At 37.9% G+C, this 26,627-nt stretch overlaps 2 protein-coding genes across 2 annotated transcripts in view; one reads left to right on the top strand and one right to left on the bottom strand.

Annotated features, from left to right (window-relative positions):
- The window catches only part of LOC136857756 (uncharacterized protein DDB_G0286299), a 59,108-nt gene extending 43,809 nt beyond the window's left edge, over positions 1-15,299 (bottom strand). Inside the window, exons 1-3 of the mRNA XM_067136655.2 lie at positions 15,054-15,299; positions 14,179-14,689; positions 10,282-10,359 (exon numbers count right to left, since the gene is read on the bottom strand). Coding sequence (XP_066992756.2) covers positions 10,282-10,359; positions 14,179-14,689; positions 15,054-15,233 — 769 coding nt within the window. The 5' untranslated portion in view covers positions 15,234-15,299. The remainder of the gene's footprint in view (positions 1-10,281; positions 10,360-14,178; positions 14,690-15,053) is intronic.
- Positions 15,300-15,773: 474 nt separating this feature from the next.
- The window catches only part of Sec71 (ADP ribosylation factor guanine nucleotide exchange factor Sec71), a 452,892-nt gene continuing 442,038 nt past the window's right edge, over positions 15,774-26,627 (top strand). Inside the window, exons 1-2 of the mRNA XM_067136654.2 lie at positions 15,774-15,972; positions 16,163-16,344. Coding sequence (XP_066992755.2) covers positions 15,849-15,972; positions 16,163-16,344 — 306 coding nt within the window. The 5' untranslated portion in view covers positions 15,774-15,848. The remainder of the gene's footprint in view (positions 15,973-16,162; positions 16,345-26,627) is intronic.

Genomic DNA, 26,627 nt, shown 5'->3' with positions numbered 1-26,627 from the left:
ATTCTCTATTATCTGGAAAATATTTTAAATGCTGTAAGATATGAAACATTTTCCTGCGCTTTACATGACAAAATCTTGTGTTTCAAAGGAATCTCCCCTGCTGGTGGAAAAGTTGTGAAGGAGTATCATACAGTCCTATTATGTGCAAGTATGCGTGGAGAAAAGGTGAATAATCTTGTGAAGCTGCAAAACCAAGGTGTTTTAAGAATATGGACTTTACAAAGTTTGGCAATGAACATAAATGACACAGGAAAGCATGACTGACCAGAAAAATCATGGCAGAGTGCTTAGGTCAACTAGAGAGGAAAGTGTTATTATTCCTCAATAACACAAACATTGCATGCAGATGTTAAGCTTGCAGAAAGGTAAAACATTTTTTTTTTTCTCCACTAACTGTAACAGCAGTTTTTCAGCCACTTAACCATGTAGTGATCCAGAACTTCAAGATAAAGTACAGATAATTAGTGATGAAGCACACTGTATCAGAAGTTAATGGGAATTAAGGAACCCTTTAATAATCTGTGTCAAATGGGAAGCTACATTGAGTGAGTGAACTCACTTCAGTACAGAACATTATGAAATTCTTATCTCTTAATCATACGATATGGACTCTCAGAGATCAAGCCAGGTGTTTCATGTAGCCTCGTGCATGCCGGCATCGTTTGTTTCATGGTAGTATTTCACGCTGTAATCATTTATGCAAACCACAGTTAAAACAGTAGCATTTGTGAATTATTCTGTTATTTTTTTTGTGGATTGCATAGCAAAATATGATACTCAAATTTAAAAATTTCAGTTTTGGCCAAGTATGCAAAGAAAGGGAAGATCAGAGGTATTTAAGGAATTCCTAAAACTCGTAACGACAGACTGAGATTAAGACATACCATAATTCCTTCCTTGTTAAGCAATTCCTACCCTCTCCCATTATTCAACAAACAACGGAAAGACCTCAGTTAAGAATGAATCACTCATTGTTCTTCAGGCTACAACCTTGTGACACCTACAAATTTACCACATCAGCCAAAATATGTGAAGATGAAGATGCCGAGAGATAAAGGTGCAAAGAAAATACTCATGTCGCACTGCATTTTGAGGATACAACTGCCTTACAAATGAGGTAAGTGTTGTTTTTTGCCTAGATTTATCTTTACTGATATTTTCATATTTCTCCACAGTATTTTGTTTGTGTTTGGTTCCTGATAAAAGTGCTGTTCTTAAACATTTAACCATATCTGTCAACATTTTTAAGGAGTTCTTTGTTTAAAAGAATGAATGAATGCTTACCATTAATCAATCTCAAGCCTGTTCTCTTCTCTTTTCTCAGGTGAGGAAAAATAAAAAACCAAGCAGTGCAAAGCTTGGAAACAGCATCACATTAGAGAAAAGAAAATGATAACATTTCCTCTTGTAAGCAATTGTTTCTGAGTAGTGCTGCCTGTTAATGGAAATACAGCTAACCTGTGCACAGCTATCTTAGCTGCAGGAATTCTTGTGATACAAAACTGAAATCCACAGTTTAAGGGAATTCCAGAAAAGCAGTAAAAATTAAAGGTACCCCATAGGACCACAATGATCAAGTCATGTTTAACAATCTGTAATAATAATAATAATAATAATAATAATAATAATAATAATAATAATAATAATAATAATAATAATCGTATGGCCTCAGCTACTGTTTGCAGACATTTCGATTTGACGCCATCTGGCTGTCTGCTCGTCAATTTCGACGTTCCGGTTTACTCTGTCTGCCATCTAGCGGACCTAGAGTAAACCAGATCTCTCTTGGGCGTCTATGGCTGAGATTTTAATTAATTTTGTCGGGTAAATACCAAATGTATCACCAGAGATCTTTTACATGCCGACATCGTACGACATGGAGTGTCGATTGGACTTTTTTCCGCCATTCAAAAATCCGACTACCTCTGCCGGGTTTGAACCCGCTATCTTGGGATCCGGAGGCCGACACTCTACCACGGATCCACAGAGGCAGCTACAATCTGTAATGATGAGGTAAGTTGAAAATGGATTTTGCTTTTTACTGAGTTTAAAATAATTTTTTCATTATTTATTTATTTACTTATTTACATAGTTTACGCCCACATTGGAGCACTTAAATCAAACCCAAATACATTCATGTTAACAAAGAATTAACTGAAGATTTAGCTTGCATCATCTTCTTCCCTTTCCCAAAACCTCTTCATTCTGGCTGATCTGGCTGTCCTTTCTTCATCAGATATGACATATTGTTTGTGTTGTACAGTTTTTAATGACAATCTTGTTTGTTCTTGAGAATCCTTTTTTCTTCTCTATTTTCAATTTGCTTCATTGTAATATTCAGCTCTTTTAAATCATTCTGAACTTCTTTAAACCAATTATTTTTTGTTTTACTTTTCCAAAAGTAATTACATAGTTGTTTTATTATCCTATTATCATTTTATCTAGAAAGATGACAGAAAAAGTCAATTCTTCTTTTTCTCATCGTATCTATTATAGATTCACTTTCCCATTAAACCACTGCATTAGGCAATTATCTCCATTGTCCATCCACCTGATGTTTTTTATTAATGATTGTTCTGAGTATCCTTCTGTCAACCTTTTGCAGTGTATCAGTTGTTGCTTTGGTGTTCAATTTAAATGGTGTTTCAGTTTCACAAGCATAAGTCACTTCAGGTTTAATGACGGAACAGTAATGTTGAAGTTTAGCATTTATTGAAAGATTTTTTCTTATACATTGGCCATGTAATTCGTTGTGCCTTTTTTAACTTAAATGTTCTGCTTTCTATTGATGATTTTTCATTGGAATTCCAAGTTATAATTTCACCAAGATATTTAAACTTATTCACAATTTTAATTTGTTTGGTATTGGCTAAGGTAATCGCTGGTGCTGTAACAGGGAAGGTTGGCATTATTTCTGTTTTTTTTTCATATGAAATTTGCAATCCAACTTTTCTTGCTATGTTATCAAGTTCTTCTATTTGCAATTTAGCTTCTTCCATATCATTAGCAAGTAGTGCAAGATCATCAGCAAAAAATTTTTCATTATATGGAAGTGTTTCATACTGAAGAATTCTAGGCTATTTGTTTATTTCTTCTAGCAATGTATGAAAAGCTCGGTTGTGGCTTTTATAAGCTGAATATTTTTCCATTATTCAGGAAATTCATGGAATCCGTAATCACACTGGGGATGGGTAAATGTGAGCTGTGGATAACTACAGATGCTCATGGGTGGTATGTTGTACACATAGTGGTGGGTCTTCTTATCACTCAGTTTGTCAACAACAGCCTGCGTAAGTGTCTGAAGAGATCTAGAAAAGAATCTCTTGTTCTTTCTGTTTACAAAATGATTGGATGAAATATACTAATTATTAATTCCAAAATATATTTCAGGTATCTTGTGTCCAGAAAATGGTTGTGAAGACAGGCTTCTTGTATTACTCAGTGACACAGCACCCTACACAGCCAGTACTTTATCCTAACAAGCTTCATGGGCTAAGCAGAGTGGCAGAATTTATTCAATAATGCTGCCTACAAATAAATGACAATGATACTTCAGTGTTTTTGTACGCATCTTCGAGAGTAGAGAGATGCAAGCAACTACTTCCTGAAGTCTTTACCACCAGGAACCTGTTATGCAAAGGGGAACATGGTTTGATGCTGCCATGTTCTATTCAGAGCATTTTCCTAAATTAAGGGTATACAGAAGCCCATTATAGCGAGAATTCATAATGGCAAAAAATTCACTCGCTATAACGGATTGTCGCAATATCAGATTTTTTAAAAAGCCGGTAAAAACATTAAAATCAGTATGCAACAGCAATCAATTTGTTCAACACTTGAGTTTTTACATACTGTATTTTCATACTACAGTTTACTTGATAGATATTTTAAAATTCAGACAACGTGAAAGCATATGTTCAATTTCATTCTGAAAAATTGGAGCAGTATCACTCCAGTGGCTTATGTGGCAAATGTTTAAGTTTTCTTATTCAAACAGCATTGCCTAACCTAACTTTACCTCATATGGATAAAAAAAACTTATTTCAAGCACCAGTACAGTAATGATAACCTTTTTGCTGTAAATTTACATGGGAATAGCCTTTCTGGAATTTAACCAGACACAAGAAAATACAGTGAAATCTTGTTAATGCATTCGTCATTACGGCGATTTCTCGCTTAGCACCTAATAAATTCAAAGTCCCGATTCACATCGCATTAAATCTATATAAAAAGAGTCACTTATCACGTCACAAATTTTCACTATTACCGCTTAGTATGATCGCATTTTTCCTAGCCCTGAAAATCAAATCAAAATCTCTTTATTTGCAAATGAGGTGTCTACCTCGGTGGCAAATGGTACACTAACATACATTATTGTCAAGCACTAAATATTAAATTAACAAGAGAAGAAAATTTTTCCTATAATACAATATTATACAATTTACGCTAACAATGTTTTCTATTAAACACACAGCTCATCCTTAATAAATTTATATTGTTTACAAAATTCTAATTATAATATCTCCTGTACTACTTACAAATATAGTCAACTAATATACAGTATGTGGAATTGCTTCAAATGATACTATAAAACTGGTATAACATTAATATTTACATTGCATTTATTTATTTACTATTTTTTTTTTTTTTACCCGTTCTGGATCCTAAGTAGCATAACGACCTGCTGCGTCTTAACCAGAGCCCCTTTTGCCACCACTTTTCAGAGTTCCTGAAGGGCCTTCACAGCTACCGTAGCGGTCCCAGGGCCCTCGAAGTCCCCACTGTACTTCACCCCTACAGGCAGTCCCCTACTTTGGCTGTCCAAACTCCTTAGACCAGGGGATGGAATTAATTTATTCACACACATTTTTTTTTTTATTTACAATAACCTGCACCGGTCGAATGCCCTCTAACACTTCATTTATTTTCTCTGTTGCTGTTTATTCTCTTCTTGAATATCTGTACAGATTTTGGAAAAGGATCAAACACTACCCCTGGTAAACTGTTCCACTCCTTCACACCCTTCCCAATGAATGAAAATTTACCCCAATCGCTTGTGCTAAAATTCCTTCTAATTTTATATTTGTGGTCAGTCCTGCCGATATAATTATTTTCCAACTGAAGCCTCTCACGGATATCTCCCCATGCTTCTTCTCCTGTATAGGCTCTATATAATCCTGTAAGTCTAGTTTTCTCCCTTCTCTTACTTAAAGTTTCCCACCCAAGTTCCTTTAACATTTCTGATACACTACTCTTTCTCCTGAAATCCCCTGTTACAAATCTTGCTGCTTTCCTCTGCACACTATCTATTTCTTTTATTAGGTATTCTTGGTGAGGATCCCAAACACTGTTTGCATATTCCAATAATGGACGAACCATACTCAAGTAACTTTTTTCTTTTAATTCTTTGTTGCATCCTTTAAGTAGCCTCATTATGACATGTAATGATCTGTATGCTTTCCCAACAATGTCATCAATATGACCCTTCCAGTGCAAATTACTTTCAAATCTCACACCTAAGTATTTGCACTTGCCATCTTTTGGGATAACTACCTCATCCAAAGTATATTCAAATTCAGTTTTAAAGCTCCTGTTTGTAAAAGTTGTAACAGTTGATTTGCCTCCATTAACCTTCACATTATTTTCTTCAACCCATTGTTGGATACTTTCAAGGTCCCTTTGTAATTCTGAACAATCCTCAATGTTGTTTATTTCTCTATAAACAATTATGTCATCTGCATACAATCTTATTTTTGATGTTATATTGTTCCCTAAATCATTTGCGTATATTAAGAAAAGTAACGGACCGATTATACTACCCTGTGCAATTCCCTTCCAAACTTTCTCTTCCTGCGATACATTATTTCCTACTTTGACTTTCTGAACCCTTGAATTTAGAAATGCTTTTATCCAACATGTAACCCTTACGTCCAATCCTATTCCCTCCAATTTCTTTAATAATATTCCATGTTCCACTCTATCAAAGGCTTTGGAAAGATCTATGGCTATGCAATCTAACTGACCTCCTGAATCCAACTGATCTGATATGTCCTGCTGAAATCCCACCAGTTGTGCCTCACAAGAAAATTTCTTTCTAAATCCATACTGGCTCCTCATGAACCAGTATGTTCTATATCATCCCGTGTGAAAGGATTGTGATTTCCAATGCAGATTAGAGTCCTCACCACAGAAGGCAGGTTGGGGAAAGTTGCGTGAAAACTGGAAATGTCCTTGAATTCCTAAACTTTACAGGTAAATTACACCTTCAGGAAGCAAGCAGTTAGCCTCAGGAAAGTTCACTTTTGCTTTCCGGTTTGCACTGATATTGCTGAATAATGCAGTAAGCCTGTTTGTGCTTGTATTTCGGATGCCATTCAGACGTTAGAAATGCATTCTGTATTGAGTGACACAGTGAAGGGTAGCAAATATTTGTTCCGTGATACCCTATCTACGGATTAGAAACATAATTGTGTGAAGTTGACTAGCGTGGTACATATTTATGTAGTGGTACGGATGCTGAAAAAGTCGTCAATCACTGACAAATGAAGATGAAATTAAAATCCAGCACGTGGATAGATATCTGCACCTTTCAACAGTTGCACGTATGTTGAAACTTGCACCTTCGAGTTTCGACTTGAGTCGATCGAAGTGTTGTTGCATTGAAATTGATGGTCAAAGTCATTCTCTGGCACATGGCCAAGTTCAACCTCTAAATAATTCATGGCCAGAAAAAAAATGTTTACTAACCCACTAGTCCAAAATATGTTTCAGATGACATTTGTTTTAGAAAGAGTGTAGGATCTGCAATAATGCGCTGATACCTTTATGGGCCCTAGTGCAAATGTTTTTAATTGTTTTCTTGTCTTTGTCGCGTCTTTTAACACTCATGTAAATGGGTTTGGTTCCCGGCCAGGTCAGGGATTTTTACCTGGACCTGAGGGCTGGTTCGAGTTCCACTCAGCCTACGTGATTAGAATTGAGGAGCTATCTGACCCCGGTCTAGACAGCCAAGAATAACGGCCGAGGGGATTCGTCGTGCTGACCACACGACACCTCGTAATCTGCACGCTTTCGGGCTGAGCAGCGGTCGCTTGGTAGGCCAAGGCACTTCAAGGTCTGTAGTGCCATGGGGTTTGGTTTGGTTTTTACAATTTGTAATATGTCACACCGACACAGGTAGGTCTTATGGCGACGATGGGACAGGGCTCCCGACATTGGGGTTCGAACCCAATATTTCCCGGATGCAAGCTCACAGCTGCGCGCCCCTAACTGTATGGCCTACTCATGCAGTTAACCTATATCTTCACTGTACCCATACATATACAGCGTAAAATGTACGCATGACAGGAAAGAAAGAAAGAAAGAAAGAAAGAAAGAGAAAAGAAGAAGTATTTACATATAACTAGGGCCTACATGTTTATGACCTAAGAATGTTAGAAATATGCAAGCATGTATGACCTAAAAATGTATTAAAATATGACAATAAATATGACTTTGAGGAAAGCAACGGGAAACTACCTCATTCCTCATTTCCCTAGTACGCCTCTTCAGTGATGCCTAGGCCATCTATGACAGCTGATGACAGAGCTGTTGAGGATACAACCAGCCTTAGGGCTGATGACCGAACATACAAATATAACTTAAGTTTTTTGTCACATTTTCGAGACCTTCAAAATCTTGCCGCTGTTTAAATTAACATTATATTGAAAGTATACTTTTAAAATCTAGAACATTCAATAATAAATAAGTAATAATATTAATTTTATTATATTTTGAATTTATGTAATTACTCATTCCATAGGTAACTCTCGACTCTGCACAGAATGAAATAAATGTCACATTTTGATGATCGATCAGAAAGAATTACAATAGCAAATTTCATATATTTTAAAGTTTTCAAATAAGGACGATCATCTATTTCCACGCAACATTGACTTGTAATGGGAAAAAAAGGCCGCTCAACATTGCAGGATGTTATTGGGGCATATTTGAAATACGTCAAATCATTAGAGTTCAGCTGATTCTCACTATTCTGACGCTTTATATGCATCTGTACCTTTCTATACAGCTCACCCTCTTAATTCACATAAATATATATTTCTAAGAAAGATAATTGTAAGAAATTACAGACAACAATTAGGAGATGTGAAAAATCCGTCAGACAACTGAAAGCAAGTACCAATAAAATGGTCTGTAATTGGACATTATAAATTTTCCAGCTAACTCATTCCTGGTTGCCAGTGTTTTGCCCCTGTGTGCTAAGTTGGGCTCATCAGTTGGTACATAGCACACCCACCAAAATGCATGACTAGTGCACACCATGGAGGCCACTGCATAGGTTACTTGGAGCCACCGGCAGTGCCAATTTACTATGAGAGACTGTCTCATTACCAAAAATTGATGGCTGCTTGGCCATCAGATGATATAGATGTTGATTCCCATAGGGAACCTGAAATATTTGTCCCGAATGAGTAAATTTACTCATGAAAGCAGGTATGCAAAAATGGAATAAGAAGATAAACATATGACAAAAACACGAAAATTCACAGGAAAATATGACCATAATATGAAAAATTGCTGGAAAATGACAAACAACATTAAAAGAGCCAAAATATGACTTCATATGAACGGTGAAAATTGCATAATTTTAGTCACCATAGATAAAATCATGCTTAACTTTTATTTTTCATGGAAATAATATAAAGAAATAAAATATGACATGTCGTAAACATCCGGGCCCTACATATAACTATTCGGTAGTTTTTATTAGTGCATTCAATAGTATGTTTTCTTGCTTAACACATTCTCTTTCCTTGTAATCTGCAGAAGCATCCCAAGGAGGTTTTACCGAATCAACCCCTTCTGAAATCAGCCATCCACTCGACACCGTAATTTGAGGTATATCATATTGTTACTTAATTTCAATACATAGCATTAAAATTAAGCAATCGTTTATTTCAGCCTTTATTTCTAATGAAATGAAATGGAGCATGGCTTTTAGTGCCGGGAGATCCCAGAACGGGTTCAGCGCGCCAGGTGCAGGTCTTTTGACTTGACGCCCGTAGCCGACCTGCGCATCGTGATGAGGATGAAATGATGATGAAGACAGAGTTAACTACTGCTATCAGCCATGTTATTTACACATTTATTACAGAATCGTTTTCTCTTTCATTTGGAATTGTGTTTACAGAACACCAGTCTATAAGTATTACTAATCGACTCCGGAATTGCACATTGCTAGTGAACATAGCAAGAAAACTATTTCGAAGATGATCAATCGCATTCAGTATAATCGCTGGACTGTATAAATTGATAACGGAAATATAACGCATGCTTAATCGCTCGTAATAATGGATGCATCGGTGTTGGGTTCTCGCAATAACCAAAGGAGAGTACACAGTTTTATATAGAGATTTTCAAGGGACAGGGAAAAACTGTTGTTATAACGGAGTTCTCACTATATGCCGTACTTGCTATAGCATACTTCTACTGTATGTTACGTATCAGACTATGAACATCTGATTCCAAATTTCCTTTTAAGCTAATATATTAAGTCTGAATTAATGAATTTTAGAGCCATCATTTTTCTATAATGAATTTTTCTTTTCTTTCTCATAAGGTGCATTTATCCTGAATTTATTTAGTTCTTCTGAATTGAACCATGTCGTTATTTTCTGTACATTCTGTACAGTTTGCCAATGTTTTAAAGACAACTGAAACACCCCTACTCGATCTGAGGTAATCAGTCTCCCAGGCTGCTAAATCAACTACGTGAGTGGTTATTGTGCTTGGCCTTCAAATAGCCTTCTCTCTCTCTCTCTGACGAAAGCCCCACGGGGCCTTCTGAAAAATCTGGAATGTGTACGTCACTTGCCAGGTAGCTAGGAATTTTTGGTGCTATTACATAACTTGATAATTAATTACATAACTTGACAATTCGTTCTGTAAGTGCATGTTCAGAAATAAAAAGTAGGAGCCTTTGAAATGTGATGTTACAGAAGAATGTTGTAGGCAAGACTACGATTTGATTCACCTATTCAGTATAAGGATTAAAGACCCAAACAAGAAAAACAAAAGGTCATCAGTATATCTCTGAAGAAAGAGGCCGAACAGCACTTTTTTTGTTTTTTGGTTTTAACACTATCCTTTAAACAAGCTTTCAAAAGCAATTGTAAAATAGAAGCCAAACCAAAACTTGTGCTTATTTGGGAGTATGCCATGAAATAAAATTCACATATTAGTAGCTATAATGTATGGATATAATATACTAAGTACAATTACCTGCTTTTTCTGCAACAGAATCATCATCCTTCTTCCTATTTTTCCTGTCTTTGCGCGAGACTGCTTGTTCCCACTCACCTGGAAAACATTTAAATCATCAGATTTATTGAATATTTTTAATGGTTAGAATAACATTGAAGTTAATAATAATGGCATGTGGTCTCTGAAGAGGCCTGGTGTGCAGGTCTTTTGAGATGACATCGTATAGGCGATCTGTGCGCCTGTGAGGATGGGGCCCTAGCCATTTTGAATTCTAATGCTGAAAATGGTACACACTCCCAGTTCCCGAACCACTGGAATTAACCACTTAGTGTTAAAATTACTAACCCGGCCAGGAATCGAACCTGGGACCATCTGGACCAAAGGCCAGCATGATAACCATTTAGCCATGGAGCCAGACAACATTGAAATTAAAATAAAATATGATATTCTTTATAAGGTTTGACACTATCTGGTTGTCATGAAATAGAGACAACGCATAGCCAACATCAGGAAAGTTCACGTCCAGAAGACGAGGAGGTTCGATGTCGGAGCCATGAAGAATAACGCTGCCATCAAGGATGTGTACAGGGAGATGGTCCGAGCCAAACTTGCAGACCAGAGGGAGAAACTAGAAGGCACTACTGTAGAAAATCTATGGGGATCAATACAGGATGCCATCACGTACGCAGCGACAAAATCTGTAGGGTTCCAAGAACCAAGTGTAAGGCCCGAGTGGTTCGATGCGGAATGCGAAGAGGCCATCCAAAGGAGGACCAAAGCAAGGGACAAGACCCTACAAAGACCGACAAGATCAACAGAAGAAGACTACCATATGGCGTGTGTAGAAGCAAAGAGGGTGCTCCGGAGGAAGAAAAGACAGCGAGTGAAAGAGCAGCCTGAAGCCATCGATGAGCTGTATAGTAAGAAGGATGTTTGCGCCATGTTCCAGGGAACAAGGGAAATCACGAATGGGTTTGAGCCCAGAACCTCATACTGCAAGGACAAGACGGGTCTTTTGGTTGGAGAGGAGGAGACGATCTTGTCACAATGGGTGGAGCACTTCGAAGAGCTCCTAAACACCGAGGAGGCAGAAGCAAGGGTGCCTGATCAGGTGACAGCTGACCACCCACCTACTGACAATGAGCATGAGCCAGTCCCTGAAGTGACGAGGAATGAGGTGAAGGAGGCAATTAACCTCATGCACAATAACAGAGCACCAGGAGAAAACGGCCCACCAACAGAGCTGTTCACGTATGGAGGAGAAGAGCTTGTAGATAACATGCACGCCCTGATCCGATCTATATGGGAAAGTGAGGAGATGCCAAGGGACTGGAGCTTGGCCCTCATCTGTCCCATTTACAAGAAGGGTGACAAGACAGTGTGTAGCAACTACCGAGGAATCTCTCTTCTTGGTGTGGCCTACAAGATCTTTTCGACTCGAACCCCTAGCAGAGAGGCAGCTGGGAGACTACCAGTGTGGGTTCAGGCGCAACAGATCAACAACAGACCACATACTAACCCTGCGGCTCATCCTTGAAAAGCGTTATGAGTACAACATCAACATTCACCAGCTCTACGTTGACTACAAGGAGGCTTACGACATTGTGGACAGGTCAAGGCTCCGACAGTTTTGGAAGAGATGCAGGTGCCAACGAAGATCACCAACCTTGTCCTGATGACTGTGAGAAGTACCAGAGTCAAAGTGAAGATCCAGGGCCAGCTCTCCAGGGAGTTCGAAGTGCAGAGAGGGTTAAGGCAAGGTGATGCATTGTCAACCACTCTGTTTAACCTCTGTCTGGAGCATGTTATGCGTCAAATACCTCTGAACCCAGGGGGTACCATTTGCAACAGAACCCTCCAGTACCTGGACTTCGCGGATAATGATGTCCTATTTAGGAGAAGTGCGAACTATCTGACGGAAGCTCTGGAGCACGAGCGAGGGATCACAACATCTGGGCTTACAGATCAACAAGGACAAAACCAAGTACATGGTGAACACCTGAGACGGCCTTGAGAGAACTGGAATTTGCAGGAAACACGTACGAGAGAGTAACGCAGTTTAAGTACCTGGGAGCCCTCATGACTGAGGACAATAAGGTCAGTGAGGAGATAAAGACTAGGGTGGCAACTGAGAACAGGTGTTACTTCGCCTTCCAGAAGTTACTGAAGACTGCAACGCTGTTCAGAAGATTAAAACTCACTGTGTACTGCGTTATAATCTGTCCAGTTGTACTGTATGCGTGCGAGATGTGGACACTAAAGGAGCGCGACAAGAACTTTCTACGAGTGTGGGAGAGAAAGATCTTGAGGAAGATTTTTGGCGTGGTTCACGGTCAAGAAGAGTGGCGCATTAGGACCAATGAAGAAGTCTATGCCCTGTATGGTGACCTCGAGATAGTCGCAGAGGCCAAAAAGAGGAGACTTCGGGATCTTGGACACATCATAAGGATGGACCAGGACCGGGCAATGAAGATGATCCTTGACCAACATCCTGGTAGCCAACGAAGACTGGGGAGACCAAGGACAAGATGGCTAGACAACATCTCGAGAGATTTGGAGTTGATAGAGATCCAGGGCTGCAGAAGGAGAGCTCTGGACCGAAAGGAGTGGGCGAAAGCTACTGAAGACGCCAGGGTACTTCATAGGCTGTAGCGCCAGGAGAGTGAGTTATAAGGTTTGAAGAACACACTAATTTTATTGTTCCTAGAAGAAAGCCACAATAATTTAACATCTATGATACTTTGCTACACAACATGAATAATAAAGTCTGAAAATAAGTTGGTAATGGAAATAACACATAATTTGCACTTCAGCCATACTTATTTGAGTAGCAGTATCAGCTTATAGAACCTGCTTAAGTGGCCAGGATAAGAAAATTTAGTCATGATATTATAAAATCTGCTTCTTTATTAGATTGATCATCTTGAAGATCACTTCTGTGTATACTACATTCTCTAATTAATTACAGTACACCAACTTCACAACTGCTTTTAACAGCAAATGAATAGCCTGAGTGGTTTCAACGAGGTCATTAATTTACTATCAAAAGCAGTAGTGAAGTTAGTGCATTACCCTATAATGATCACTGCTACACAATGGACATCAGTACTGAACCACTAAGAGGTTGGTAATTGCAAGAGACTATCCTCATTTTTACATATTGAATGATGTTCCCTCCTTGTCCACCATCTGTATGGTTAACTCAGTGAAGTCCACTCGAGCGCTCTGAACCTCGTGATTTAAACGTTCCCCACTTGTCTTAAACACTTTGAAAAATAACAAAATGCCATACCAATAAACTGAGCGATTTGGTTAGAGTCCAACTATACAAGCTACTAATCAGAGCATTACATAGTCATGATGGGAACCTTGTGGAAGCGCAAGTTGTAAACGGAGGGCAAACTCAGATGACATCACTATGACGTATTTAACACCTGTAGACCGGACAGGCAACATTCCTAAGTATAGTATCATGAAACATTTCACGGCCTAATACAGGAACTACAAGAAACGAGGGAAAATCTGTCAGGAATTTTACACTACAGACACGAACATCAATACAAAATGGATAAAAACAAATTACGAACTGGGGCACATCATGATGCGATTTGTAGTAGGCTACATGGCTTTCACCACATCTGCAGAAGGGAAATCTACCATCATACGAGAGAACTGTGCGTGTGCAAATTCTGCCAAACGACCATGTAATAGATTATTATGAAATGACTTGTAAACGTATTACTTAGCATTGATATGCTCTAGAAAATTAAGTGCTTTACAGATCATCCAGATAAATAGGATAGCACAGTATAAAAATTCAAAAGGATTTTGTTATCTAACAATAGGCTATATGGAGAAATAACTTAATTAGCTTGTATAATTCTAAAAGGTTGCTATAGTAAGTTTCATACTTACCATCATCAAAATCCACTGGTTTCTCTTCAGACTTTTTCAGTTTAGCAAGATTCTTTTCATTTTTCTTATTTTTGATCTCTTCAACTTTGTTTTCTTTTCCCTTAGTGGTCTTTTGCTGAATCTTAGTGTTGTTATTCTTTTCCTTTACAGGAGGTTTGTCAGCTGTCTCCTGCTTTTTCTCTTTCAACAATTTTAGGTCTGATTCAACTGTTTCTTTTTTTTCTTTGGGAATTTTACCAGTTACTGACTTTGAAGCTTCTTTTGCAACTGACTTGTGGGCAATTTCTTTGACTGGAGAACTTTCTTGTTTTGGTTTTTGTTGCTTTGTTTGAGATTTGCTGACAGTACTCTTTGTTGGTGATTTGTCCGATTCATTTTTTTCATCTTTAATTTGTTTTGGAACTGGCTTCCCTGTATTTGTCCTTGAGATGTTATTTTCAACGGATTTCTGTTTACTCTCCAAATGATCCTCATTTCCAATTGATGCTGCATGGCCATTGGGTTGACTTTTCTGCAAACAAAAATAAAATTCAATTAACTATCTAAGCTTCCACAGAAAATGATGAATACGTCTTGAAATAAAAACCAATTGGCACAGCCTTCATAAGACTGTCAGTGTCAAACATAATATTGCAGACACAACTGAAATTTGTTGTAACATATGCTTTGAACTGTTGAGGAATTTCTTTAAAAACTAGATATCAAAAACATTAACCAGTTCCAAAACATATGGTCCCTCTGAAGTAAACGAATGCTTCAAATGCGATAACTTAAGACGGCGTTAACACAGGTGCCAAATCCTTTGAAATTAATCACAGAACGAAACAGGCAAAACTTCTTCTTTCATGAAAACTGTGAGTACTGTACAAACCAACCTTATCCTTCAGCTTTCGTTTCTTGCCAGCTGGTTTCCGGTCATCGGCCGTATGCGTGAGACGATGAAAGGCAGGTTGTTCAGCTGGCCTGAATCCAAATGTAAAAACTAACAAAGCACCTATTAAGACAACACCAATTGGAAAAGCATACTGAGTGTTGACAACCTGTAACACATCCATTATAAGAAAAATTTCGACATCAACATTCAGCACACACACTCCACGACCTCATCTGCCAGATGAGACGATGTTGATGACGCGTCTGTGACGTACAATGTGTTGCTTTTCCAAGCGAAGTATCGAGTAAACGTCCCTACACCAGGCGAGATTTAGAAGTTATTAAACACAACTAACATCAGGATAATTACCTAAAATTGGAAATTAAATTTGTAAAATCTTCTTTTTTATTAATTATATTTACTTGAAAATCTTTTTCCTGAATATCAGTTTTCCTAATAATAACACTGTGAAATGTACAGTGTGAAGATGGCTAAGTTGGTTATACGTGCGGATGTATTAGTAAGTCAAACGAAGAATTAATCTAAAAATCTTGATGCCTAATGTGTCTTAGTTATCACATTACTAAAGATCACTTGTTACATTTCATCAGTATTTATTTTCTTTATCCACATATCGGCCTGTTTTGTCTGTGATAATTTTATTTTCGTTTCATCCTGTCAATTAGTAAAGCATGGCTTCCTGTGTTGATTGATTGGAATAATGGCGTTGTAAACTGACTTGTACGTGTTCTAGCTTAAAACTTTAAGAATGTGGTTGATATATATTTAGACAACGATGCAAAGAACCTCTAAAACGAAAGAAATGTTTATTGTTCGTGCCCTGGAAAAAATCCTTAGCGACAAAGATATTAAGCGGTCGCACCACTCCCAATTAAAAAGAGCCTGTGAGGTGGCATTAGGTAAGGGATTTAAATATTTCACTATGGATTGGATTTGACTCCCTAGTAACTATTTAGGAATGTCAGTGCATAACAACGATGTAGTTTTGTTTTCCAAACTTCATTTGTTATATTTGAAGTTGTCACTCAAACACACTAATCATATGGTATAGGTTACCACAAAGTTCATTCATGTTCTGTCATTTTACAGAAGAGATTCGGAATGAATTAAAGGATGGAGGTCAAGATGGACCTAATTTATCATCTGCATTACCGTTACCAAAAAGTGATGAAGCCAATATTATCACAGCAGAGAAATATTTCCTCCCGTTTGAGTTGGCATGCCAGAGTAAAGCTGCAAGGATTGTCGTTACAGCACTTGATTGCCTTCAGGTTAGTGTGTTTAAAATCGTCATTGCCATTGGCTGAATACATTCTAAACAGTAAGATCATCACTTTGTTTTATATTGGTGGTGGTGAATATTATTTTAAGAGGAGGTTCTACTGGGCGACCATCCACACTTTGTTTTGTGCTGGGCTGTAATTGTTTCATTTGGTGGTTTCTGTTTCTTCTGAGCGCTTAAAGCCCTCTTACAGATAGGGGAACAATTCATAGATGTTATGGTCAATGGGCATCAATATTTTGGTTAATTGTAGGTTGAAGGAGCCTGAGGTGCATGATGGTTTTATATCATATCATAATGAAGTTACGAATCCGATGGTTTTATATCATATCATAATGAAGTTACGAATCCAACAGGACCATCTTCATCTATATATTAAAAAAGTTTACTAAAAGCAGCTTTGGCAAGTCCGTCCGTTCTACTGGACTGATTTGCTTCAATTTTGTTTTATTCTTTCTGGAATTACCTGTCAGTAAATCACCAGTCATTGACACATCTCTAACTTCAGCCAACTTGGAGTAATCCTACAATCAAATCACTAAATGACCACTCCAAACAATGCAGGCGAAGGCTTAACCTAGCCCACAATACATTACGTACTAAGCGGGTTGCACACAGTTAAGGAGCAATATGTTTTATGTAAAGATATCTGCAAAGATATACGATTAAAAATGACGATGACTACAGGCAAACGTACAATTTCAACGAAACTTGGTACGCATGTGAGTTAATACTAACTGGAGAGAGACACTGTTGGAGTAAGACAAATCTAGCACCCCTAGAGGTGGAGTGGGGGAGGGATTGACATGTAAAAATAATCAAAATCAACCTATATTAATATTGAATTCATAATTTTCAGGTTCACTGAGATGAATAGTGACAATTCGGATGCCACCTTCGCCATGGGTGATGAGAAGGAGTGAAAAAGAAAATGACCGAAATTATGCAGCCTATGTAGGCCTATGTATGTTTCAGCATAGCTCTCAACCAAACTTGGTACACATATTATCTGGAAAACAAAATACTGTGGGGGCAAGACACCTCTACGACCCCTATAGGCCTAGTTGGGGTTGGGGGGGGACTGACATGTAAAAATCATCAAAAACGACTAATATCCTATCGATATAGAGGCCTAGATGTTGAATCCCATAGGGAATCTGAAATATTTGTCCCGAATGAGTAAATTTAAATACCAAAATAAATGGTCCGTTATTGGACATTATAAATTTTCCAGCTAACTCATTCCTCGTTGGCAGCGTTTTGCACCCGTGTGCTAGGTTGGGCTCATCAGTTGATACCTAGCCATGGCACTAGCCATGCATCTTGGTAGGTGTGCTAGGTACCAACTGATGAGCCCAACCTAGTACACAGGGGCGAAACGCTGGAAAATTTATAATGTCCAATAACGGACCATTTATATTGGTAATATTCTATTGTTGAATCCATAATTTTTGGGGTCGCTGAGATAAATTGTTTTTTTTATTTATTTATTTAAACATAGGAATTTCATTTTGTCCGTATTGAACTGAGAAAGGATGTTAGGAAAAACTTAAAACGGTCCACCTTTTCAATACAAAAATGTTATATTTATTTATAACATGTATTTGCACTTGGAACTAGTTTCGACGCTGTGTTTGCGTCATCATCAGCCAAAATGTGGGAAGTAGACAAGTTGTAGGCATTTATATTACACAAGGCGTTACATTAAACAATACACATCTTATAAGGAGATAAAAACAGGGACGAATATAGAAACAAATGAATCATTGAGAAAACAAAAGTTATACATATTAAAAATAACCTTAACCACATATCTTGCAGTGCGAAAGTGTTCTTCTTGAATGATTCCTGAATATAAAAAAACACACGCGCACACATTTCTGGAGAGCCAGCAGGCAGGACAAAGTAAAGTGAAACCTTAAGAGTTCTTCTGAGAAGAGTTCCTTATTTTTTCTATGTTCCGACTAACTAATGAAGTCTCCCTTGAGTTCCTGATAAACATACACAACAGGAAATTCTCCTTCACTCTCAACAATAGCTCTAAAGACCAACGGTAAAATTTTTATTTTAAATATTGTGCAGAGACGTGAAAGCATGATTTTGAACATGATATAACTCCTTCATATAACCCAGTTTTTTAATACAAGGTGTTGCATTAAATAATACACATCTTACGAGGAGATAAAAACAGGGACGAATGTAGAAACACATGCATTGTTGAGAAGGCAAGTTATACATATTAAAAATAAGCTTAACCACATAACTTGCAGTGCGAAAATATTTGCCTTGAATGATTCCTGAATACAAAACGCGCGCGCACACACTTCTAAAGAGCCAGCAGGCAGGAAAAAGTAAGGTGAAACCTTAAGAGTTCTTCTGAGAAGAGATCATCATTCTTTCTATGATCTGACTAACTAATGAAGTCTCCCTTGAGTTCCTGATAAACATACACAACAGGAAATTAAACAATACACATCTTACAAGGAGATGAAAACAGGGAAAGTTATACATATTAAAAATAACCTTAACCACACATCTTGTAGTGCGAAAATATTCGTCTTGAATGATTCATGAATACAAAACACACGCGCATACATTTCTGAAGAGCCAGCAGGCAGGAAAAAGTAATGTGAAACCTGCAGCAGTGTAGCACCACTCCTTCTGGGTGTTGCAATTTCCATTTTCTTCAGTGTATATATATATATATCTTGAAGATAGTGGGTTTGAGCCCCACTGTTGGCAGCCCTAAAGATGGTTTTCCGTGGTTTCCCATTTTCACATCAGGAAATGCTGGGGCTATACCTTAAGGCCATGGCCACTTCCTTCCCTTTCCTAGGCCTTTCCTATCCCATCATTGCCATAAGACCTACCTGTGTCGGTGCAACATAGAGTAACTTCTAAAAAAAGTTACTGAATATTTTTGATGAATAACGAAGAAATGTACATAACGAGCGCTCAGTTTTATAGGAGAGCGATCGGCATTGATTGAATGTTCCTCTCATAGTAGTAGGTAAAATGTAGCTCTAACCAGTAGGCTATCTATCTTATTGTCAGGGCTGCCGACAGTGGAGTTTGAACCCACTATCTCCCAAATGCAAGCCAATAGCTACGTGTCCCAAACTGCACAGCAACTTGCTCAGTTGTTAAATCTTTGTCATTAATGTTTGCTTGCTTGGCAACGGCCAGTGACCTGCAACATAGTGAGTGCAACATATCGGTTATGTTTTACCTGTTACTACGAGTGGAGCATTCAACCAATGCCGAATACTTGCCTGTTACTTCGTTATTGAAGCATTCGGTAACTCTTGAGTTAATCATGATCCGCCTTCTCAATGCCTTCATGGAGGGAGTACAATAAATACAATAAACCGGTTTCGGTGGTGGGGTCATGTGAGGCGAATGGAGGATAGGTTACCTAGGAGAATAATGGACTCTGCTATGGAGGGTAAGAGAAGTAGAAGTAGACCAAGATGACAATGGTTAAACTTGGTTTTTAACGATTTAAAGATAAGAGGTATAGAACTAAATGAGGCCACAACACTAATAAGAAGATGTACAATATTATAGGGAAGGATCCACCTTTCAATACTCCGTAGTAAGTTGAACTAAAAAGTAGTTACAACCTGTTTATTGGGACCGGTTTCAACACATTTCAAGTGTCATCATCAGCCAATTAGCGAAGATCTTAAAACAACTAATATATTGTCTCTATGATTTCCTCGAATACACTCACATTATAGGTAAAATGAATGGGATCAAACATTGGACTCGGTATGTGGATGATACTTTTATTATCCTGGATTCTCACATTACTGACAGCAACACCGTTCTTGAATTACTTAATAACCTGGATCCACACAAAGTTTACGATAGAATCCGAGAACAACAATTCCCTTAATTATCTCGATTTAACTATTACTCGCAATCAGAATAAAACCATTTCTTTTAATATTTACAGGAAGCCCACTCACACAATAAACACAATCCACCAAACTTCTCTACACCCAGGGACACAGAAGAAGACAGCTTACAATAGTATGATTTTCAGAGCTTGTAATGTTCCTTTATCCCGTAAGAATTTTAGAAAGGAAATCAACATCATTTATGCAATAGCCGAAGGTAATGGTTTCAGTAAAGCTTTCGTGAATAAAATTCTCAATAAATTTAGAAATAAACCCAAGACCACCTTAGAAAAACAATCTTCCCATAAAGAGAAGTTCACCACATTTACCTTTAATAATAATAATATATATCCTATTTCAAACATCTTTAAAAAGCACAAGTTAAAAGTAGCTTTCAAGACCGTTCACACCAATACAAAAATGTTTTTTAATTCTCATACTGTCAACAGCAAAAAATTTTCTAACTCTGGAATATACAAATTAAAATGCCAATCATGTCTTTCAACGTATATTGGGCAAACAGGCCGCAGTTTCAATGTAAGATACTCTGAACATCTTAATGCCCTAAAGTATAATCGCTACTCAGCCATGAGCGAACATTGTAGAGAGAAAAATCATAAATACACAACAATTGATCAAGACTTAAAGATCCTGCATTACGAACAGAAAGGTCCCTTACTTAATATACTAGAGAATATATATATATATATAGATATCGACCAATATAACAATCCCGTCTATAACTTAAATGAAATCAACGAAAAGAAAAATATTTTATTGGAAACCTTTGTCCCGCTCATCTGCGAACAGTTCATTAATAAAAAAGAGTTTCACTACCGACATTCTAGAACAAGACCCGCCCTTCCATCAACACCCTCCTTCCGCGAATCACAACGTCCCTCCCTCCCTGCCCCTCCCCCTCCATTACCCCTCCCAACCACATCGACACAGATACACAGTAAGCCACACACAGGCTTAGTTGTCAATGTGACTTGAGACCGACAAGGTCATCTCCATTCGAGACGACAACTTTTAGTTACAAGTAAGTCATATGAGTTTTCTTTTCGTACATCATTTTAACTTGTTCTTCATCCACTCATATATTCCTTTTTTTCTCATTACAGATGTTATACACGTTTTATTCGTAGTATTGACAGTCTCACTACACTCCTCAGCATAGTGTTTTTATTTAACAGTCAGCAAGATCTATTAGACGAGAGGACTTTGTACCTCAGTGTGTTTTTAACTCACCAATCATGATCACTGTCACTTCACATCATTACGATTTTTAATTTGTTTGTATATTATGTAATCATTGTTTTACTACTGAAGATGGCCTTGAGATTAGGCTGAAACATGTATAGACTTTGCTTCATCTAACAGATGACTTGACTTGTATTGATAGGAGGATTTTATAAATATTTTCTTTTGTAAATGTGTTGAATTCTTCAATGATCTCTTGAATGTGTGAAGTGAAATATGAAAAATGTGTGGTTTCTTGGTCCTTCTCTGCCGCTAATTGTAGACGGCAGGGGAAATGAGTCAATTCATTGTTTTCTAAAGAATGTTTAAAAATTTTCAGTTTGTTTTGAAATCCATTAACAGTTCCCACCGTATCTGACACCTCATGGTTTCTTCTTTGAAGATTCAGGTTGAAGGTGTTAAGGTGATTTGTCATGTCTGTTAGGAAAGCTAACTGCTTTAAGAACTCTGGGCTTTGAATTTTCTCTTCTAGTTCTGAGTTATCTGACGAGACAGACTTATTAAGACATTCGGGGATTTCCTTGTGAATTGCCAAAAAAAAAAAAAAACCCCGCTGAAGGCACTTCCCTGCACTCAGCCACCTTTCATGGTTGTACAGCATCAAGTCTGCATATTCTGTGTCAATTTCCAGCAGAAACTGTTTGAATTTTCTATGCAAAAGTGCTCGATTTCCACCTCTTAACATATTAATTGTAACCATAAGTTCAAAAAGTTCCGTTTTCTTAATTGATTTCCCACACAACGCTCCCTGGTGAATGAGACAGTGGATCATTGGACATGTTATGCCATTTTCTTTAAGCAATCCCGTCAGTCCTGTCTTCACCCTTGTCACAGTGGCTGAACATTTACTGAAGCCTCCAACTCTGTCGACAGTTCTTTTAAAAACGTCATAAATGTCCCTCCCTTTTGTTGTTATTTGACATCATATAGCTCCTCTTTACTACTGAAGTCTTCAAAGATGGTGCATACAACAATTAGTAGCTGACTGACATCTGACTGATCAGTGCTTTCATGTAGGCTTAGGGAGAAATATGTGCTTTCCTTAACCAATTTAATGAGCGCTTTTTCTGCTTGTTCTCCCATGTCAATGACCCTTCTCTGTACTGTTAGGTTGGAAAGTGGCACTGATTCAAATTTCTCAGGCATTTTAGCATCTCCAAAAGACTCTGCCATTTCCATAGCGCACTTTTTAACCAGACTGCCTTCAGTAAAGGGTCTTTTTACCTTTGCAAGTTCAGGCGACACTGCATAGGAGGCGTACTGAGAAGACGACTGATTTTGTAAGACTTTACCAAACATAGCCTACCTGCTTGCTGTTTTTATTTCTTTTTGAAGTCTGCAACCAGTGTATGTCGAGCTTCTTCCTTATATGCTGCATACTTTTTCTCGTGCATTGTTGATTAATGTCGTTTAACATTGTACTCCACCTGCACAGACACTATTTGTATGCAAATCAAACACTGAAGCTTCCCACTGTTGTTAGTAATTAAATGTCACTCTTCCAGCTTTCCTTGCAAATTCTGTTTTCACTTCGAATTTTGCGTTTCACTGAGCTTCCGCTCATTTTCTATTCAGGTAAAAAATGCAAGCATTTTACACTCAACACTAAATAAAGACTCCAAAATGGATAATACGGTAACTTGTGAAACTTCACTACACGTCAAGCAAGCGCGACTGTGTGTGTGGAGACGGGAGGAATAGCCAGCAAGCCTTACTGGGCGAGTCTGTTGCTGCGTGAGTGAAGGGGATGGAGGTCAGTGGAAGGGCCCACGTCCGCTCTTGCCTCATCCTGCCCCGTGCGATACGGCGCAGCGCTCGTTGAACGGCTGACTTAATTCCCTATCAACTTCGTTTGCTCATTTTTTCTGTATCCTTTTCAGACCAGCCACTTCCTGTTATGAGTGTCTTTTATACATTTCATTAACATTAGCGATTAGAGTTCATTTTCTGTGGAGTTGGGACCAGTTTCACATGAAAGTGAAGATTCTTTGTATCAAGTAGACAATGCATTTCTACGAAAACATTTTTAGACAAGTAGGATATTATGAAACAGTTGAATGTTGCACATCGTATATGTCTGCATGACAATTCAAACGTTTTTATGTCATCGTTAAGATATGTATGACAATATTTAAACGTAAGTTATTTAAAAATATTCTCTAATGTTTAAACATTGATTTTATATTAATTGTGGCAAGATACACATGCAAGTGAAAATGATATCCATACAAAAATATATGCTCTCGCAAGAATGAGGGTTTTACATTTAAAAAATAATCTATTCAGATCAGGTGAATACTTAAAAACAGGAAATGATATTAAATAATGAATTAGTTCTGACTTGGGTTAATTTTTTGAACAAGCTATGAAATATTTTTTGTACATTTTCTTCAAATTTCTTAATATATATATATATATATATATAATTTTTCTAAAGCTCTCGTGGGCCGCACAATATGGCTTTGCGGGCAGCCTTTTGGAAACCCCCGATCTAAAGTGTTACTGTTCATGCAGAAAGAAGCCGATGAAAACAAATTTATTATGTCAGCCAAAAAAGTGAAGGAGCTTGTGTGTGCTGCAACTCGTGTAAGTGTGTGCACCGTGAAGTCCGTGTTGAAACAATTGCTACAGGTCCAGGCAGGAACATTGGCATTGTTCAATACACCTCGCAAGAACAAAAAAAAAAAGCGTCCGTGCACTGGATCAGATGATTTTGACATGTGCGTTGTTCGAAGGACAATCAGTGAATTTTATATAACTGACTGTTGTTAGAAATCTTTGCGTTCAGAGATTTTTTTTTTTGCTATTGGCTTTACGTCGCACCGACATAGATAGGTCTTATGGCAACGATGGGACAGGAAAGGGCTAGGACTGGGAAGGAAGTGACCGTGGCCTTAATTAAGGTACAGGTCGTTCGGACATTTTCTGGAATTGGTGTGGAAGAGTGGGGTTCAGTATGGTGTCATGTCAGAGAGACGTGAGGAACAATATATACAGTTGGAAGTCCTTTTAGAATCTGAAATACCGAGCTCGATAGTTGCAGTCGCTTAATTGCAGCCAGTATCCAGCAATCGGGAGATAGTGGGTTCGAACCCCACTGTCGGCAGCCCTGAAGATGGTTTTCCGTGGTTTTTCATTTTCACACCAGGCAAATGCTGGGGCTGTACCTAATTAAGGCCACGGCTGCTTCCTTCCCACTCCTAGCTCCTTCCTGTCCCATCGTCGCCATAAGACTTGTCTGTGTCGGTGCGACGTAGAGCCCCTAGCAAGAAAAGAACCTGAAATTGAGTGCGTAACAATTACTGTGACTGACAGCAGCAGCAGCAGTGAGGATGATTCATCATGCAGCAGCTTGGATGGTGAAAATGTAGTTGACATGGCCAGGATTGAAGAACTCCAGCCTTAGTTCTTTACATTATGAGCTCTATTCATAAACGTGATGTTATTTTTTGTTAAGTGTTTTCAAGGCAATAACAGATTTCTTGTGATAAGGTATCATGATTCAGGATTTGAATAAAATACCATAACCGGTATATGATAGTCGCGTTTCTAGCTTGACGTTAAGCAATGGACCTCGCAAAGTGTGAAATAAAATTTACTACTCCAGCAAAAATATAAATTGAAAATGGAAGGCGACTGTAGCTGCAGGGAATAACAGCGTACACTAGATACACTTTCTTTCTGTTGCTACTCGATGTACTGTATGGCATCTTCCATCTTTCTAAAATGAGTCTGTTACAGGAGGGTTCTGTTTAAAATTATAAATGACTATTTATCTTTTGTATAAGGTTTTTGTAAAATGTAAGAACAAATAATGTATTCTTTTAACAAAGATTTTTATATGATCATTTCATTAGAGACCCTTATTTCAAATGACTGAGGTAACATCTCAATATATTGTATATTTGCCATGAAATAACATTACTACTACTACTACTACTACTACTACTACTGTTATAATAATAATATGAATTGAACTTTAGTCAGGAACTTTTCTTAGTGATAATATAGACGTCGCTTGCTTAGTACAGCAAATTTTCCAAAATATGATGTCGCTATCATTCCAGACTTATGTTTTGTATAGATGTTCACCAGCACCCAGGACTTGTGCAGTTTGTTTTCGAGGGAAGTGTAGGTGGTAAGAATGGTAGGGGTAGACCAAGGTATGAATGTGACAAGCAGATTAGAGCAGATGTGGGATGCAGCAATTATGTAGAAATGAAAAAGTTAGCACAGGATAGGATTCCATGAAGAGCTGCATCAGACTAGTCTATGGACTGATGACTCAAACAACAACATAAGGGTTAAACACTTTGGACAGTTTACACACATCCCACTCTTCTCACATTTCTGATTGTTATGGCAACCTTTTCTTTTAGAATTAAACACTTTTTTGGAGCCACGTCAAATGTTCTCATAAAAGTACGTACTGTACAGTAAAACTGAACATCTCAAAAGCCTGTAAGATATTTTAAAGGTGACTTGTCCATGGACGTACGAATTCCAACATTGCCAAGCATTTTGTGTTCGAGAGAATGCTGGGAGGTTTACAGAGTGCATTCCTTCATTATCACAGAAAAATTGAACTTTTAAAATGACTGAAGGTTTGTGCTGGGAAGAAAGCACAAAATTGCAAGATTATCTGCTGCGGATATTTTTGTAGGTATCCATATGGCAGAATTATATTTCTTGGTGCTCTATTCTGACAATGTAGAATTCTCAGGTTCATTAATTTGGAGGTTGATTGAAACATTGACCATGGTGTTTTGTTCTGACAAGGTGTATGGGACGTTGGAATTGATGTAGAAGTCACCAATGTAAGGTCAAATCATTTCTAATTGGTGACTTCTGGCTGGGTTAGTTTTCATTGACCATGTACAGTTTCTGAAGTGAACATGATTATGAAGTCAGTTTTCATATTTAGTTCATGAAGCATTCCTGATGGTGTGAGGCTATTGAAGATTTATACTGGTTAGTTCTACTTTCCAGTTCTTCACAGTCACAGGAATTCACTTTTAAGTTTGTATCTACTCTCTTACGTTTGTGAACAAGTAATCAAGTGGTGAGAGGTAGCGAGATATGCCATTATTTGAGTGTAAGTCCTGTC

This window comes from Anabrus simplex, chromosome 1, assembly GCF_040414725.1.
Source record: "Anabrus simplex isolate iqAnaSimp1 chromosome 1, ASM4041472v1, whole genome shotgun sequence".
Lineage (NCBI taxonomy): Eukaryota > Metazoa > Arthropoda > Insecta > Orthoptera > Tettigoniidae > Anabrus > Anabrus simplex.
This window is presented reverse-complemented; position numbering and strand designations above follow the sequence as displayed.